The sequence below is a fragment of the Mchenga conophoros genome, linkage group LG19, assembly GCF_057382185.1.
Source record: "Mchenga conophoros isolate Kocher_MC1m ecotype Shallow Benthic linkage group LG19, M_conophoros_male_GT1.1, whole genome shotgun sequence".
NCBI classification, from domain to species: Eukaryota; Metazoa; Chordata; class Actinopteri; order Cichliformes; family Cichlidae; genus Mchenga; species Mchenga conophoros.
The window spans coordinates 11,662,448-11,679,321 of record NC_140544.1 but is presented as its reverse complement, the minus strand read 5'-3'; the positions used below and the strand labels follow the sequence as shown (position 1 = coordinate 11,679,321).

At 45.8% G+C, this 16,874-nt stretch overlaps 1 protein-coding gene across 6 annotated transcripts in view; it reads left to right on the top strand.

The window, feature by feature from the left end:
* scaf8 (SR-related CTD-associated factor 8) overlaps positions 1 to 16,874 on the top strand; it is a 68,006-nt gene that overhangs the window by 18,893 nt on the left and 32,239 nt on the right. For 2 of the 6 annotated variants that reach the window (XR_014889867.1, XM_085256193.1), the window contains exons 8-20: positions 134 to 213; positions 317 to 428; positions 525 to 656; positions 816 to 925; positions 1,050 to 1,243; positions 1,360 to 1,460; positions 1,708 to 1,821; positions 1,982 to 2,138; positions 2,456 to 2,586; positions 2,768 to 2,930; positions 3,009 to 3,056; positions 3,172 to 3,393; positions 3,493 to 5,242. Coding sequence is in view for 5 of the 6 variants with exons in the window: in XM_085256193.1 (XP_085112319.1) it covers positions 134 to 213; positions 317 to 428; positions 525 to 656; positions 816 to 925; positions 1,050 to 1,243; positions 1,360 to 1,460; positions 1,708 to 1,821; positions 1,982 to 2,138; positions 2,456 to 2,586; positions 2,768 to 2,930; positions 3,009 to 3,056; positions 3,172 to 3,393; positions 3,493 to 5,228 (3,300 nt within the window). In the remaining variant the exon portion in view is untranslated. Of the gene's footprint in view, positions 1 to 133; positions 214 to 316; positions 429 to 524; positions 657 to 815; positions 926 to 1,049; positions 1,244 to 1,359; positions 1,461 to 1,707; positions 1,822 to 1,981; positions 2,139 to 2,455; positions 2,587 to 2,767; positions 2,931 to 3,008; positions 3,057 to 3,171; positions 3,394 to 3,492; positions 5,999 to 16,874 lie in introns of those variants that run through there. The other 4 variants (XM_085256191.1, XM_085256195.1, XM_085256192.1 and 1 more) reach the window with 3 other exon arrangements.

Sequence of the window (16,874 nt, the reverse complement as noted above, 5' to 3'; positions counted from 1 at the left end):
TTAAAACACAAAGTTAGTGGAATTTTGTATGTAAACAGTCAAAGGTCTTGTGTGCATGGATGTTGTTGAAGGCATGCATCCTTGCTTCATTTGAATTCTCTTTACTTCTACTCACATTTTGTTTCTGTTGCAGAAACTTTTGGGTCCTTTTGACTTTGGGAACGATTCAGAGCGTAATGAAGAATCTAAAAAGGACAGCTCAACATCTCAACTGTGAGTTCAGTGTGTTTGACGTTTGTTTTAGTCCTTCATTAATAGTGATTCTGCTGCTTCCACCTGAGAGTTTGTGTCTAATCACGCTGCTGACTGCTTCCAGGCCCATGGTGTCGGAGCCCATTAACAGCTCCCTCTTCCATCAGTTGGCTGAGCAACTTCAACAGCAAAACCTGGAGCAGTTTCAGAAGCAGCTGCTGGAGCATCAGCAGAAGGTAGAGCACACACACACAGAGCGGCCTTCTTGTTCAACATTATGTTTGTTCTGGATTTATGATTTGCTACAACTTGCATTCTGCATTTTTTTGCAGGCAATGAACATAGAAGGGCAGGACTCGATCTTTGGGCAAGAGAACTCCGTTTCGAATGCTCAGAGCAGCAGCCAGCCTCAGCTTCCAGAGCCAGAGAATAAGATCGACGACTCCATAGACAACCAGCAGCAGGTATGCCCGTGGGCCATTACTGCAACTTTACACTAACTTAGAGGTTGGTGTATGCACTTAATATTTGGAAAGAAATGCATGTCTAAAAGCAGGACTACATTAAATGATTAGTTAGCTCTAGAGATGGGCTTTACCTGAAATTACCCATGGGTTTTCTAGGACATGGATCTAGATGAAGGCCCGGATGGGATGGAAGAGGAAATCTTTGAGGCTGAAGAGAAGAAGACCTTGAACACACGGTCTAGAACAAGGTCAAGGTCACGCTCCAGGTTGGTTTGACTTTTGATACATGGGTTTGATGTTTAAAAGGAACATGCTCAGGGTTTAATATTAGCATGACAAAAAGTCAGTATGGAGAGAATTCCCAAAAGGTTTGGCATTGTTTCTCCCCAGGTCTCCAAAGAGGAGACGGTCTAGGTCGCGCTCCGGCTCACGGAAACGGAAGCATCGAAAACGGTCGCGGTCACGCTCTAGAGATCGCAAGAGGAAGTCCTCGCGGTCTTATTCTAGTGAGAGACGCGCCCGAGAACGAGAGAAGGAGCGGCAAAAGAAAGGACTTCCTCCCATACGGTCCAAGACTCTCAGTGGTAAGAGGAAGTCATTGTTCTGTTCTGTTAAATATTTTAAGTTTACCACCTGCAAACCTTTTTTTTCCCCTGATGAGTAAAAGTCCCATTATTTTTTTCCCCATCTCGTTACCTAGTGTGCAGCACAACTCTGTGGGTGGGCCAGGTGGATAAAAAGGCCACTCAGCAAGACCTCACCAATCTGTTTGAAGAGTTTGGCCAGATTGAGTCCATCAATGTAAGCAGACCTCTCCCTCCTTTACCCTCTAATTTTCTTGCAGTGTGTAGTTTTGATCTCTTAACAAGAAACGTAATGACGGTGCCCCAGCCTGTCATTACTGTAGCTGTTCCTAATGATCTGTCCTGTGTGTTTTTTAAATGCCTGTGTTACTATCCTTCTTTCACCAGACACACAAATCTGCCAGTATTCTCCGCTACACTCTTTTGCTCTCTTTAACCTCCCCTGTCCTCGTGTCTCTCTGCAGATGATCCCTCCCAGAGGTTGTGCCTACATCTGTATGGTCCACAGGCAGGATGCATACCGTGCCCGTCAGAAGCTCAGCACCGGCACGTTTAAGATTGGCTCCAAAATCATCAAGGTCCACATTACCTATACAGTTTATTCCATTGTGTTCTTTGTTCGTTCTACACGGTGAAGCTTTAGATTTAGGTGCACATGGTTGTATATTACAGGAAGCTACTATTAAAAAACAATAATAATAATCTGTTATCTTGACCTTTTGTGCGTCTTTGATCCAGATTGCGTGGGCTCTGAACAAAGGTGTAAAGCAGGAGTACAAGCAGTTTTGGGATGTGGACCTGGGTGTCACGTACATACCTTGGGAGAAGGTAAAGCTGGATGACCTGGATGGCTTTGCCGAAGGAGGAATCATCGACCAGGAGACTGTCAATGACGGTAAGAGGAAAGGAGCCTTTCTTTGGCACAGACTCAGGCTCTGTTAATTCTGTGGCGGTGTTTGTTGAAATAAAAGCAGGACAAACATGCGAGTTTGTGCACAAATGATGAAAACAAAACAGTTATCCAGGCAGACAAATCTTGGCATTTCATCATCTAAGTGAATTTACTCTCTGCTCCATTCCCTTTATTTATTATCCACTGGAAAACTCGGTGAGGAATAAGATTGAGTTGGAAAGAAAGAACTGAACTCCTTAATCCAAACAAATAATTGAACAGTATTTGTTTTTTGTTTTTTTTTTGGTCTGTGTCTGCAGAGTGGGAAGCTGCCAAGAATACTGAACAAGCCAAGGAAGCTGCAAGTCAGCCAGTAAGCACTGAGACTACAGCAGCATCTAACACCCAAACCGAGACCTTCAACCAGCAGGTTACCATGATGCCAGTGCAGGTACAGTCTGCCTGTAAACTGTAAAAGGAGTACACCTCCATGATTTGATTCTGATTAGTTTAGCTACACTGTTGTAAACCATTAAGAAACTTTGAGTTGCTGAAATGTGTTAAGGGATTTGTGTATCATAAAACTTGGGAGGTTACACTATTTTTCTTTTAACAGCGTTTTGTTTACACAGTCTTATATCCCTCGTATTCAGCTTCCGGTTGCACAGGCAGTTCCCAGTGCGGTCGGTTTGGTGCCTCCTGCCTTCCCTGTCACCATGGGCATACCTCCGCCAGGTTATGGGCCGCCGCCACCCTTCATAAGGGCAAGCTTCAATGCCTCACAACCTCCGCCAGGTAAATGATGCACGTGTTGTAAAAAGATGAGGCCAAGAAAAATTGACCAGCTTACACAAATGATTCTTTCTTGTCCAGGTTTCATGCAGGCTGCTCAGACAGCAGGAATGGCCTCAGCATCTGCCTGTGAGTATCTATATGCTTCACCTATGACCAGTACATGGATGTGAGTTTGAAAGTGGAGCTCCCTATTAGACTGTCAGGTTTAAATATGTTTTTGTTTTGTTTTTTTTACCTGTAGCTCTGGTTCAGCCTTCAGTGGGCTCCAGCCAAGATGCTGTCAAGGATTCACCATTCGGTGCTATGATTCCTCCAACAAGCACCATCCCAGGTAGCTTCATGCCCTCGGCTATCCCAGGAGCTGGCGTGTTCAACCCAGTGGGAGTGCAAACTCAGCAGGCTGCTAATGAGAAAACACAGTCTGCAGAGGGCATGGATGCTACTGCAGAGCTCACACTGCAAGGTGACACATCGTTAATGTGTTTGAATAGTTTTATTTCTAGTATTCATTTTTATGTCTCCTTTTTTTAACAATTCTGTCTGCACTTGTGTTCATCTCCAGGCATGCAGAATGCTGTCCGCAGTGGAATGGGTCTGCTGGGCATGCACCCTACAGCTTCCCTCACCCACCCCCTGCATCAGTCTGGACTGAGTGGGCAGAGGATGCCCGGCCTGCTGCCTTTGGATGTGCGCCCCAACCTGCTCCAACCCGGAGCCGCTGCTCGCTTCCCGCTGCTCATGCAGCAGGCCCATGCCCAGCAAACCCCTGGCCTCCTAGACAGTCCAATCCAAGCTCAATCCCGCCCCAGGGCTCCCTTCCCTCAACTGGACCCCTTCCACCGGCCCCCCAACATAACCAGTGAAAATGTATCCAAAACAGAAGATGAGTCGTCCTCTGGAGCTGACGAGGGCAAAGACCAGGACTACCGCTTTCCTCCGATGGAAAAGCAGAGCACGGGTCTGCTGCGGACCCCTCCCCCAGAGCATAGGGAGCCCCTTGCAGGATCAGGAGCAGGCGTGAGACCACCTTTGCTCCAGACCCCAGGTACTCAGCCAGCCAGATCAAGCCTCGTAGGCCGTCTGCAGGCCCTTGCAGGGTTTACACCCGATAACCGCTGGAACCAAGCCAGAGGGGACTTTGATGAACGTGATGGCATGCGAGGAGGCCCCCAGGCCCCAGGTGGTCCAAAGGGCTTCCCGGAGGCTGGTCCCACACCTGGGCAGAACTTCCCCAGCCGCTTTGATAACCGTCCCGGGACAGCAGCCGGTGTTTCTGTAAATGCTGGAGCTGTTGGGGGGCCACAGGCTTGGAACCGTAGTGGTAATGCCGCAGCTCCTTTTGAGAGCGAGCTCCATCAAGACCTAGATGAAAGAAGACGCCCATGGGACAGGCAAAGAGATAGAGATGAAAGAGATTTTGACTTCAGGAGGGAGATGAATGGTAACCGCCGCAGCCGCGAGAGGGAGCGCGAGAGAGACAGGGGCCGCGACCGCACCAGAGAACACGAACGCGAGCGAGACCACGACAAAGAGAGAGACCGCGAACGTGGAGGCTCAGCACCCCTTCTCCCTCTGCCCACACCTCTTCTACCAACTCCACCTCTCAATCCTAACCTGACACTGAACCAAGGCAAAGTGCTTGCTCCGCTTAAACTGAACCCTCAGATTCAGCCACGATTCCAGCCCCCGCTTTTGCCTCAAGCTCAGGGCAAGCTCCCTCTGCTGGGTCTTAATCAGGCAGCGCCTCAACTTCAGATCAGGTCTCCTCCTCCATCACAGAACCAAGCAGCCGTGCCCGAGCCTGAGTCAGAAATCCCAACTCCATCCGAGGCCCCCCAGGCACAGCCGACACCCTCGACGCTTTCGCACGACCCGTCATCTGACGGCGAAGGTCAGAGCACATTGACTGAGGCGCCTCCAAAGTCAGAGTCGTCGCCACAACCAGAGACTTCTCCACGCACAGATTCACCATCCCAGCCTATAGCCCAGTCCGCCTCTCAGACCACTGCTTCTTCTGACAGTGAAACCCCTAGCCATGCCTCACCACCTGCTGAGGCATCGTCCCAGGACTCATCCATGGCCTTCACACAAGCTGCCAGCCCCCCCGAAGATACGACTCACTCTGCGGAGGAGCAGAAAAGTGGACAGAAGGATGAGGAGGAGTCACAAGAGAGACCCTCCTCTCCCCAACCGCCGGGGGTCAGTGGACCTGAGCTGGACAATGATCAGAGTGAGCCCGTGGAGGATGCTGCAAGTCTGCCAGTGGTAGACACTGTCACAGACACTGAGGGGACATAATCATCACTCAGTAGGTAAAAGATCATTTTGTAAAGTTGTCTCTTCTTCTCTGTACTCATGTCAGCAAACTACCACCACCACACGGGACATGACGAATACTGACTCACACTGTCTGATAACAAATGATTTTATCCTCACAGAAACCAGTGTACTTAAATAGAAGGCTCATTAGCTGATTTATGGTTAGAGACTTTTGTTTGTATTTTATTTCCTTTTTTCCTTTTTTTTAAGTTGTAATGCCACACCACCCATTTTAATTATGAGCTTGGTGAATTTTATCAAATTGCCTGCCAAAATGTTTCAATTGTATATGGGGAAATTTAGCTTTGACCTTCCTATGGAAGAGAGTAAGAAATCCTGGCTGTTCGACAACGGATTGATATACTTGAAAATGGCAGCTGTTGGCCCAATTTCTGTCTCCTCTTCTTTTAAAATGCTACTGCAAAGTTTTCAATGAATGCTTTTGTGGTGTCTTGCAATGCTTTTTTTTCTTCTTCTTTTTTTTTTCTCCTGAGCAGAACAAATGGCCTCCATACATTAAAACCAGAACAGCTGCTTATAATTGGAAAAAAAAATGAGCATTTTAAATAGAAAACATGAAAATGTTGTATCCCCAAAATAAATGTCTGTAATTTGTTTCTAATTATCCAGTGAACACAAACAGAACATTACATGCCCGGGGGAAGAAAAAGAAAAAGGAGCAGAGGGATGTTCTGATGTCGGCTGCATATTGTTTTAGTTTGAAATAAACATGCTTTGTCTGTTTAAAACACTTGCTTTAGGACTGTTTTCTGACCCAGGACCAGTGGAAAATGCTTTACAGACTCGTGCGCGCACACACACACACACACTGTGTGCTGTCACTTCGGTCGATTTGATGTTCTTGTAACTCAAGTTGCTGCTATACCATCCATCCACAGAGCACTTTGTTGGATGCAACCGTGGGACTTGTAGTTTTTTTAGTCTGAGGACTTCAGCCTGTATGTTTCCCTAAGCTTTTTGCTGGGTGACTGTTGAGGATGGGATTGTGCCTTTTTGACTGGATTTGTCGTTCACGATGCTATCCAACACTACTGTGCGATGTACATCAGACTGTGCGTGCAACTCTGCTTTAGACAGCTCACTGAAAAGAACGCTCCCTGCACAGAATTGACTGACCTACAGTTTGAACGGTGGCTGCGCCGTTTGTGCAGCGCCTACCTAGAGAACAATATATCCTCCATCGTTCTGTGCATGCAGGCCTGTAGCCATGTTTTAACCTTCTGTCTTCTCTTGTTCATTTCATACCTGTAGTGGTTTTCTGTTGAGACGTACCTCTAGATATCCATAGTCTGCTGTTCTCTCAGACCAAATGTCTACTACAGGAGTTGTGATGTTGAATAAAAGTTCAAGGTGCATCAGACTTTCACTCCTTACTGTCATGAATTCCCATTCAGGCTGACCAGAATCATTATTTTGGGATTAATAGTCCAATTCACGGGATTGGATTGCATCTCAATAGTCTGTAACATTTCAAGCACCACCCACCCGCTCTTCATCAAACAGTAGGAACTCACCTGGGTTTGGTCACGTGACCACAACCCGTGATGGATCCAACACGTGCATGAAGCTAAGACAAATAGTTTCATGCGTGTTAGTCATTTAAACTGAGTAAATCATATAAATTGAGTTCTTCACAGCTGTTTTTATCACAAAAATCAGTTTAGAGAACCAAAATACCAAAATAGCATTTTGAGACCCGACAGACTGGACAAAGGCGAATTCCACACTGCAACACAGACATCCAAGCAGACGCCACACGAGACCTGCTGCCCTTTATATTTTTTATAATTTAAAAAAATCCACACAACAAAAGGAAACTAATAAAGAAGGCCGGCTAAAATACCCCCACCCTGCCGGAGAGCTGGCTGCTACATCTGGTCGATGTGCTTACTCAGCACGCACTAGCACCCAGCTCCTCTGCGCTCATTTATGGCCTCACTAGGTTCCGAAAAAACACGAGCTGGAGGATTCATTAAAACAATCGCCTCCATCAGCGTGTCTCCTGGCACCATCTCAGCACTTTTTATTGTTATAGAGAAATGGTGGACAAGAGCAGTGCAGTGTGCTGCTTAATGTCTCTACCTCCACTTAAGCTTAGTCTCTTAGTCCAAACAATAGTCAACAAAAATAGATTGCATGTAGAGACCCGAGTTCTGGTAAGAATATCCAGTTGTGTGTCTATGACTCAGTCCATAAAGTTCTAGCTCCCACCTGCCTCCCAAAGCCTGGGCAGTCAGCCAGGTCCATCTTCCTGCTGACCTCCCGAAAGAAAGATTAGACAGCCTGGAACTTTCAATCAATGGCTATCTGTACTCAAACAGACACACATGTGCACAACAGTTGGCTAGGTCTTCCATTCACAACAATAAAAATAAATATTCGCTGGACGGAGGTCAAGCAGCTTCAGTTACATGTCTATGGCTGGGTAAAGGGCATGCCACAACTGTAGTGTGATTTATTTAGGAACTGCAGCTTTCAAATAGGTCCCGGGTATGATTTAGGATACTAGCCTATGTGAGGTTTCCTTTCTCTGCACGCTGTCCCACCTGCCTCCGATCTGAGTCTAATGCCGTTTACTGTGCCAACCCATGCGCACTTCATACTGCATATAAATTCTTTGCCTGACCTTTACCTTTTAGCCCAGCATGGGCACCAAAACTGTATTTAGTATTTATTTATTTATTGTCATTGTCAAGAACAATGAAATTGCGTTTGGGGCTTCCATACAACCCAAAAAAAAGAAGAAAATAATAAATACCCCTTAAAACCCAAGTGTACATATTTAACCCAGTGTGACTCCAATGCAATAAGACAATCCTTAGCAATAATGTTCGTAGAAATTCAGACAAAGACCTGAGAAACATGACAAAATACAACAATGCAACCCATTCAATATTATTGTACTGTGAGATATGATATCAGATATGATAGTTATCTATTTAAGAAAGAGGGGGGGGCAGGAGGGGGAAGAGAATAAAGATATGATGCACCAATGCAGACCAGTTCATTGCTATTAAGAAGTTGGATATGGTTATTGTCCGTGAGAGGGGGGCAGAGAGTTCAGGAGCCTCACAGCCTGTGGATACAGGCTGTTGGCCAGTCTGGATGTTCTGGCCTGTATAGACCTGTACCTTCTCCCTGAGGGCAGCAGATGGAAAAGTTTAAATACTAAACTGTAATGGCATGGAATAATGGTACATTTCCAGTTTGTACCCTGGCAGAAGCGCTAATGTGTGGTTTTGACTGCAGGTCAGATACACAGAAGTTCCCTGCTGTGAGGAAGTTAATTAGACACAGTGCTAGCTTTTGGCTTGTAAAAGGCTTTTTACTGTGTTGTGGGAGAATCATAAACATTTCCTACCCTAATAATGGCTAAACTTCAAGCCCTAATTTGTTCTATAAAGAGGATTTCTCAGCAATTACGCGATACACTGGGGGTCCATTTTCACAACCGCTATGGTGCTCCTGCTGCCTTAGTATTATAGCAGTGCCATTACTCCGTCTGGCCATTTGGGGTCAGTGTGGTGCTGCAGCACTTGTCAGTGCGCCGGCCTTACTGTGCTCAGTGCAGACCGGATTCTTTGAGTGTGACGGCTCAAAATCTGCAGTGCTCACCTCTCTTACCTTCTGTTCTTCACCATCTCAACAGCACCGTGGCAAAATATCTCTACATAAATCCCCCTCCTTTGAAACAACAGTAACCTTGATGTAAGGATACGGGCGAAGGAAACCACTGATCCATACGGGACCTTCATTGTGCCAGGTCCTTGAAATGAACTCATTCCATACCTTTTTGGGATCAATACAGACGTGTTGTGATAAATGGAATGAGGTCTTTTTAGTGTGAGACTTGGCTGATTTCTGCAGCTTCCCAGTTGCTGCATTCTTAATTGATTAAAGCTATTGATTAGGCCTCCTAAAGCCTCCAGACTAAAATGAGCCTTTATCTGCCATGGCCAGATACCCAGATATCATATTCACTCACTGTGCAGCCTGTGCCAGATGCAGAGAGCCAGAGCGTCTCTGCTGGTGTGACCACTCGCACAAATTCATGAGCACCAGAGATGGAGTCAGAGCAAGAGAGAGAGCCATCTATCTCCCATCCACCTAGTTATGCAGGAGAGGAATCCCCTATCTCAGCTCACAGTCTGCAGCCACAGTAATTACTCAGCTCTGTGGGAGTGCGCATAACTTTTCCTCTGCTTTCAAGAAGCCACTGCCCGCCCGGCTTCCCGTTATCAGGGCCAGCAGACACTCCTAGACTGGGAGGCGTCCAAAGTTCTCCTCACCCAGGAACTTGGGCTCGCTGCAAAAGAGCAAAGTCATACAGCTGTCCCACTGTGCCACAGGAAGTGTGCGTGCAGTTAGAGCAGCACCGGAGCTGGATGTTGGTGAGGAGATTCGCTCAAGGCCACATCAGCAGTGCCTGTACTTGCAGCATACAGGTATAAGCAAAGCTCTTCGGGTTTTAGCTTTCTGTTCTTTTAAGCATGAATTTTAATGTGCAGAGCCACAGGGGAGGTGGGGGTTTGTGTTTTATAGCTTTTAAAGAAGGAAAAGTTGAAAGTACGACGCCGAGGCTGTGATGGAATTCATCATGAGAGAGACAAAACACGGCCTCGGGTGACTGCACGTCAGTACTTTGCAAATTGGATGAACGGTTATGTGTTCGTGCTGTTTACTCGGACACATTTGATGCTGACAGCTCGCGTCGTGATAGAAACGTCTGTGCAATTGTACCCATCAGCCTCACCTGGACTGAGACAGCCTGGAAATAAAAGATATTCAGTAAATTCAGATGTATCACATTTAGATAAGGCTGATGATTCCCTCTCACGGAACATTTTGTCTCATTTTTTGATGAGACTTTTTTGTGTCATTCTCTCGAGATGAACAGAAATTTGATGGCAAGCAGTCTGTTTTTTCCCCCCAAGACTGCTGAGAGGAGGAGAGAGCGCCTGTTTGCGCCAAGTCAGTGTGTATTTGCATACTGAAGAGGTGTGTGTGATGGGGGGGGGTTAAACGCTCGTCACTGAAGACCTTTCTATACTCACATCCTTTGTATGTGTCTGTGTGTGTGCGTGCTGGAGCTGTCAGTGTGACGACTTGGTGCAAACACACCGGGGCAGAGACACGGGCCTCGCCGTTTAGGATGCGAGCAGCTCTTACCTCCGTGCACGCTGTCAGCGGTCCTATCTTTCCTGCCCGTACCCTCACTTCAAAACACACAAATATCAGTAAACATAGGTGCATGTAAACAGATCATGTATCTGCTAAAAGTGGCTGCCTTGAAGCGATTACACGAGCTCTGCTGGTGCTTCTACTTCTCGTCTTCAGCTGTCTCTGCATTTCTCGAAGGGTGAACGTGGGGTCATCGGGGCAGGGGATGTTAAAGGGCGCCACTGTTGGGAACAGAAGGAGGACTATAGGAAAATGAGAGTTGTCATGGAGGCAATTACAATCCACAAACACCTGATTCCCCCTCTCTGTTTTGTTTTTTGTCCAACCATGGCTCACAGCAGGCACAGTGTTGTGCTGGGTGATGGGGAGCTTATTAAATCTGCTAACACAGACAACGAATATGCATATATGTGTGCTTGGGGAGTATGCAATAGGGATGAGGCGGAAGATGCTGAGCAAGCAGGGAGCGGGCTGTTTGACAGCGCAGCACATTGTGCCTGAGAATGGGGGAAACTGGGAGATGTGTATCAGGAAAGACAGGCAGGTACTGGATGCAGCCCCCATCACTCTGACATTAGTGGTGCACACATGAGGGTGAGCCCGTTAAAATGTCGTACGCACTCTTTAACCAAATCCCAGATCGGTTTTCTCATTATGAAGCCGCCTCTCGTTTTTCTGCACTCGTCTGCAGCGACACGAGGTGTGTGACACACACATTCGTGCAGCCTTAACACACTGCAGGCCTTCTGTATTTGTTTTACTCTCATGCGCCGGGTGTTGCCTCCATTCACGGGTCTGTCATCATTTGAGAAAGACGACCTTATAAAAGCTGCTTATTAAAGGCTGACTCAGCTTCTTCCTGCAGATGTGACACCTGCTTCTTAAACCGCCAAAACAAGCTTCATTGTTTCCATTAAGGAGGATAGTGAGTGTGCGTCTACCTGCCCACACATGAATAAACAGTCGCTGTTTGTTCCCCACCCCGGGCCCTTTTAACCCCCACTCTTTTTAACCACCCCTCCTTGCCGTTTCCAAGCAGCAGCTAGCTGGTAATTAGCCCTGAAGGCCTCCTCATTGTCTGCCTGTTTGTTTGGTGAGAAGCAGATTCCCTCCTGAGAGTCGGAGGCGTCACTCACAAGTGTGCACAAGAGACGGAGCAGACGGTGTCAAGTATAAAAAAAGAGGAAATTCCAGACTCACCAGAATGAGGCCGGAGCGAGGGGTGATGGTGGTGGTACGTGGCATGTGATCAAACCTGGTAATGTGTTTCATGGACAGACTGCAGCACTCGTAGATGTTAGAACGTGTAGACCTGATGGAGAGTTTGAAGGCTGAAAGTAGCGCTAGGATCAGTATATTTCAAATTCAACATAAAGTCAAAGCTCCTGAAACAGCTCTGGGATCAGGAATAGCACCTTCTTTGTCTTCTTTCCAAATCCCCCACAGAATACCACACAGTCATAAATCTATTACTTTATAATGTCAAAGTCAAAGGCCTGCTGCAGTTGTACCTTATTATTTATATTCTTTAAAATATCAAATTCTTGTATTTATTCTTGTTTTTATCAAAGAAAGCCGACTTGTTGTACTTTTGAACATTTTTCCAGGTGTGTGAAGTATTCTAGCAATAGACCATTCATGTAGAAATCCCTACCACCTCAGCAGCAAATATCTGAATTAAAAAACAAGGTATCATGGAATATGCTGCAGTCTGATTTCACAATAATAAATACAGCAAATAACATTTTCGTGAAATCGATACAAGCATTTGTGATCAGTTCTTTCGGTTTATTCAGATGTTCATTTTCTTTGTTCCTGTTCACGTACGACAGAAAAAAGAGAAGAAAGTACATCATCTTTTTAATTCTAAGGTTTTGTCCTTGACGACATCATAAAGCACACCTTTACTGCTTCCATGGGAGTTGCGAGGGTGCTGCATCGGTGTGAGCACCTCTGAGCTGTGTGTTAGCTCAGTGCCAAAGGAGGAAAGACATCAGCAATGATCTTAGAGGACCTTCCCATCAATTCTCAAGGCATGTGAAACCATTTCCAAAACAATTTAAAGTTCATCATTCCACAGTGAGAAAGATTATTCACAAGTGTAAACATTAAAAAAGCTGGGGAAATGCATCCCAAGAGCTCCATTTCAGACTTTACAGGCCTCAGATAGCATGTTAAAGGTTCAAGTTAATAATATGATTAAGAAAGGACTGAACATGTTTGGCTTGTTTATAAGGGCTCAATAAAGAACACGGCAGCATGGCTTAGGTTTGCAAAATTACATCTTAAGAAACCAAAAGACCTCTGGAGCAATGTCCTTTGGACAGACGAGAGCGAAGTGGAGACGCTCGTCCATGAAGCACAAAACCAAACTCAGCACAAACACCTCAGACCGGCTGTCAGCACGGTGGTGGAGGGCTGATGATCTGGGCACCCAGCAGTTTGTTGGGTTGACCACAAACTCCTCTGGATACCAAAGTACTCCAGAGTCAAATGTGAAGAAATCCGTCTGACAGCTAAAGCCTGGTGGACACCGGCTCGTGGAGTGAGAACCATGACTTCAAGTTATTGCAGCTGAGAGAGATTCTGCAGGCTACAGAATCACAGGGTGGACTTTTCACTCGTTTTCTTCCTGAATAATGACACGAGGCCCACGTCACCTCTACTTGCAGCCCGGATGTTGATATGAAGAAATAGTTTTAAAAATTATTATTCGAAAAATGATTTAATTAGAAGGCAATATGACCAGCGTGTTACAGACATGGCCCTTTAAGACTGTAGCCCCATGGGCGGTGTAGTCCTCGCTGCAGGGAGAACGTGCGCCCCTCCGTGTGTGAGCGCGAGGAGTTGCTACCGAGCAGAAACGGGAGCTGGAAGCATGTAAATATAATAATAACCACTGCAGCCAAACAGAGAGCCTGACAGCCCAGTTGGAAGTAAGCTATTAAGACTCGACTGTACACTGTGTTCGTGTTTTTCTCCAAAACAATAAAGTTCTGCTGGAGCAGCCTTTCAACGCTTCTTTCTGCCTCTCGCTAGCAAAGTTGACCCAGACAGTAAAGTGAGTTCCCGGCTACGAGCCCGACACGGAACCCGAAGTATTAGCCGGAGGTCTCCTTACCGCGGAGCCGCGGACCTGTCCGAGGTAACAGAGTGCAAACATGTTGAAGGCTGTGTTAGTTCAGTGAGAGATTTATTTGGAAAGAAAACAATTTTCACTTGACTCAAAAACTAATGTGTACGCTTATGTATGGAAGCCCGTTTCCGCCACTAAATAAAAACAAAAAAGCTAGTATCCATAAGTCGATATTTCGAGAAATATAACTCAAAATTTCGAGTTAGCTCTGCCAATCAAAAATATACGTGAATGAGGTCGCTTTCTTGTTACTCGGAAGCATATGGCGCAGAGGAACGCGCACTCAAAAACGGATCCCAACAAATTGGCGCTTTCGCGAGTACGTTTGCTGATAGTAACACCATGTGATTCAGCTAATAACGCAAGGATTTCATCATTTGTGAAGCCAGGCTGAAAACACAAAGCAATCTGTGCATTCACGACTGGATGTAATACTGGTAGCTTAGCTGTAGCATTTGTAGCTGAGGGCTTCAGCTTCCGGGTAACGAGGAAATGACGTCATTCACGTAGATTACTGATTGGCAGCGCTAACTCGAAAATTCGAGTTACTTTATTCAAAATTTTGAGTTAATAAATCGAAATTTCGAGTTAATATGTCGAAATTTTGAGAAAATAACTCGAAATTTTGAGTTATGGATCCTTTTTTTTAGTGGCGGAAACGGGCTTCCATACTTACGCCTGCATATTTGTTAAATACAAACAAAATTATAGCAAAAGTGCTGCCACGTGTCTGGCCAGAAAGAGCTGTTTATTTGGTAGTTCAATGAAAGGCTTCAGGTAGTCAAGAGTGAGAAAAAATTGCGTTCATGTTTGCAGTTTTTTCTTGTTAAACATTATTTGAAATTAAATAGAACAAAGAAAACACTACATTTTAGGAAATATTAGTGGGTGTTTTCTTGTTTGTTTTCTTGTACTACTTGAACACTAAAGTGGCCCTCCAGTGAGATAAGATAAGATAAGATAAGATAGAACTTTATTAATCCCTCGGGTGGGTTCCTCTGGGAAATTCGATTTCCAAAAAAGCACAGCACCGACAGAAGTTACAGAGTTATACACACACACATATATATAAATACAGAGACAATATAAATAAAATATACGAAGGGGATAAATAGAATAAATAGGAATAAAAATAAAAATACAAGTGAATTGCACATTTCAAGTATTGAGTCTATTGCACCGTTGACTATTTACAAAAGTATTGCACAAAAGGTATTGTACAGTGAGGTGAAGAGGCACTACAGCTTAGTTGTTCCCTCCTTTGTCCTCCTGTCTCCCCTCCCTCTCCCCTCCAGAGAGGAGTTAAACAGTCTGATGGCGTGTGGGACAAAGGAGTTTTTAAGTCTGTTAGTTCTTGTCTTTGGGAGAAGCAACCTGTCACTGAACAGACTCTTCTGGTTGTTAATGGCCGTGTGCAGAGGATGCCCAGCATTGTTCATAATGTCCAGCAGTTTCTTTAATGTCCTTTTCTCTGCCACTGTCACCAGAGTGTCCAGCTTCATGCCGACCACAGAGCTAGCCCTCCTGATCAGTTTCTCCAGCCTGGATGAGTCCTTCTTTGCTGTGCTGCTCCCCCAGCACACCACAGCATAGAAAAGTACTCCAGCAACCACCGACTGGTAAAACATCCTCAGGAGCTCCCTGCAGATGTTAAAAGACCTCAGCCTCCTGAGGAAGTACAGTCGGCTTTGGGCTTTTTTATACAGGTACTCTGTGTTGCATGACCAGTCCAGTTTATTGTCCACCCACAGCCCGAGGTACTTGTACTTGTTGACCACCTCCACCTCCTCCCCCTCTATCTGAACCGGCAGTGGACCTGCTCTAGACCTCCCGAAGTCCACAACCAGTTCCTTAGTCTTTGAGGTGTTGAGTTGCAGGTGGTTTGTGTGACTCCATGCGACAAAGTTCCTCACCAGACTTCTGTACTCCTCTTCCTGATCATCCCAGATACACCCCATGATGGCTGTGTCGTCTGCAAACTTCTGAATGTGGCATAATTCAGAGTTGTAGCAGAAGTCAGAGGTGTACAGGGTGAAGAGAAGAGGGGACAGCACAGTTCCCTGTGGTGCTCCTGTGCTGCTGACCACTGTGTCAGACGTGATGTCCTTCAGCCTGACGTACTGTGGTCTGTCGGTCTGTCGGTGCCAGAAGATGACGGTGCCAGAAGGGGCCCCAGGCTCATTTGAGTTTGAGACCCCGGGTGTAAGATGTCACGTGTTGTTGTTTATGGGATCATATTAGAAGCTAGAATCTCCTGATGCGTTAAACCTTTGCACGTCTTTTGAAAAACTAAAAAAGTTCAGATATGGGACACTTTGCGTTACCAAGAGAATTCTTCTCAGTTTAGCTCCTTAGAAGCAAATGGTTTTTTTGTGGGGGGTTTTTAAAAAATGTTTTATTTTTTATGGATTGTTCATACTTCTCAGTTAAACCCAAGATCAAAATGTGCGCGTGTTTCCTCAGGGTGTGGTGCTATTCATCCATCTACATTGGTCTGGTGAGAATTACCCAGGTTTGGAGCTACTGTGTTGCTCAAAGTGCAAAAAATGCATTTGAAACACTATCTGGTTATGTCTCTCTCTACAACTCATGTGGTCATCTGTTTCTATGCAACTCACTCCCCTCCAAAGGTTGGGGTGTGGCCAGCTAACATGAGGGCGGTCACCATCAGTGCTGACGTTCTGTCTCGCTGTCCCACCACAAGCATCTCATCGCAGATAAATGCATGCTCCCTTTGGCACGGTGGTGCAGTTGGCAGGTGTAGTTTCATAAGGAGAAGAAACTGCTCACAACAAGATTTCTGGAAACAGATGTTGTTACTTTCTTTATTCCGATATATTTTTTCATAGGCATAGTGCCACTTAGTTCCATTATATTGAAGAGGAGTCAGACATGTTTACGCCACATGTCTCTGAAACCTTTTAGATGGATAAGCAGCAACTACAGAGGAAAAACATGGAAATCAGAGTTTGCCGTCAATCATTCCTTTGTTTTTTGTTAATATGCATAAAAAAATACTGAAGAGGAAATTCTCCAAACACAGAAAAGTAGATCCTGAGTCCTGAGTGGTTAACCCCGTGTTCAGCGCCTCAAACTTCCCTCCTGCCGTTTGTCCAATCTGCCGAGTCTGTGGGCGTGTGTGCGGCTCTGTCGATATCGCCCGTGACGGTTCCTATGCCGCCCCGCTGATGGGGATTAAACATTCATCATCATGTTTATTAATGACCAGCAGGCATCAGGGGTCTCCAGGCTGTCACACACATGCTGCAGACAAGCTAAAGCTCACG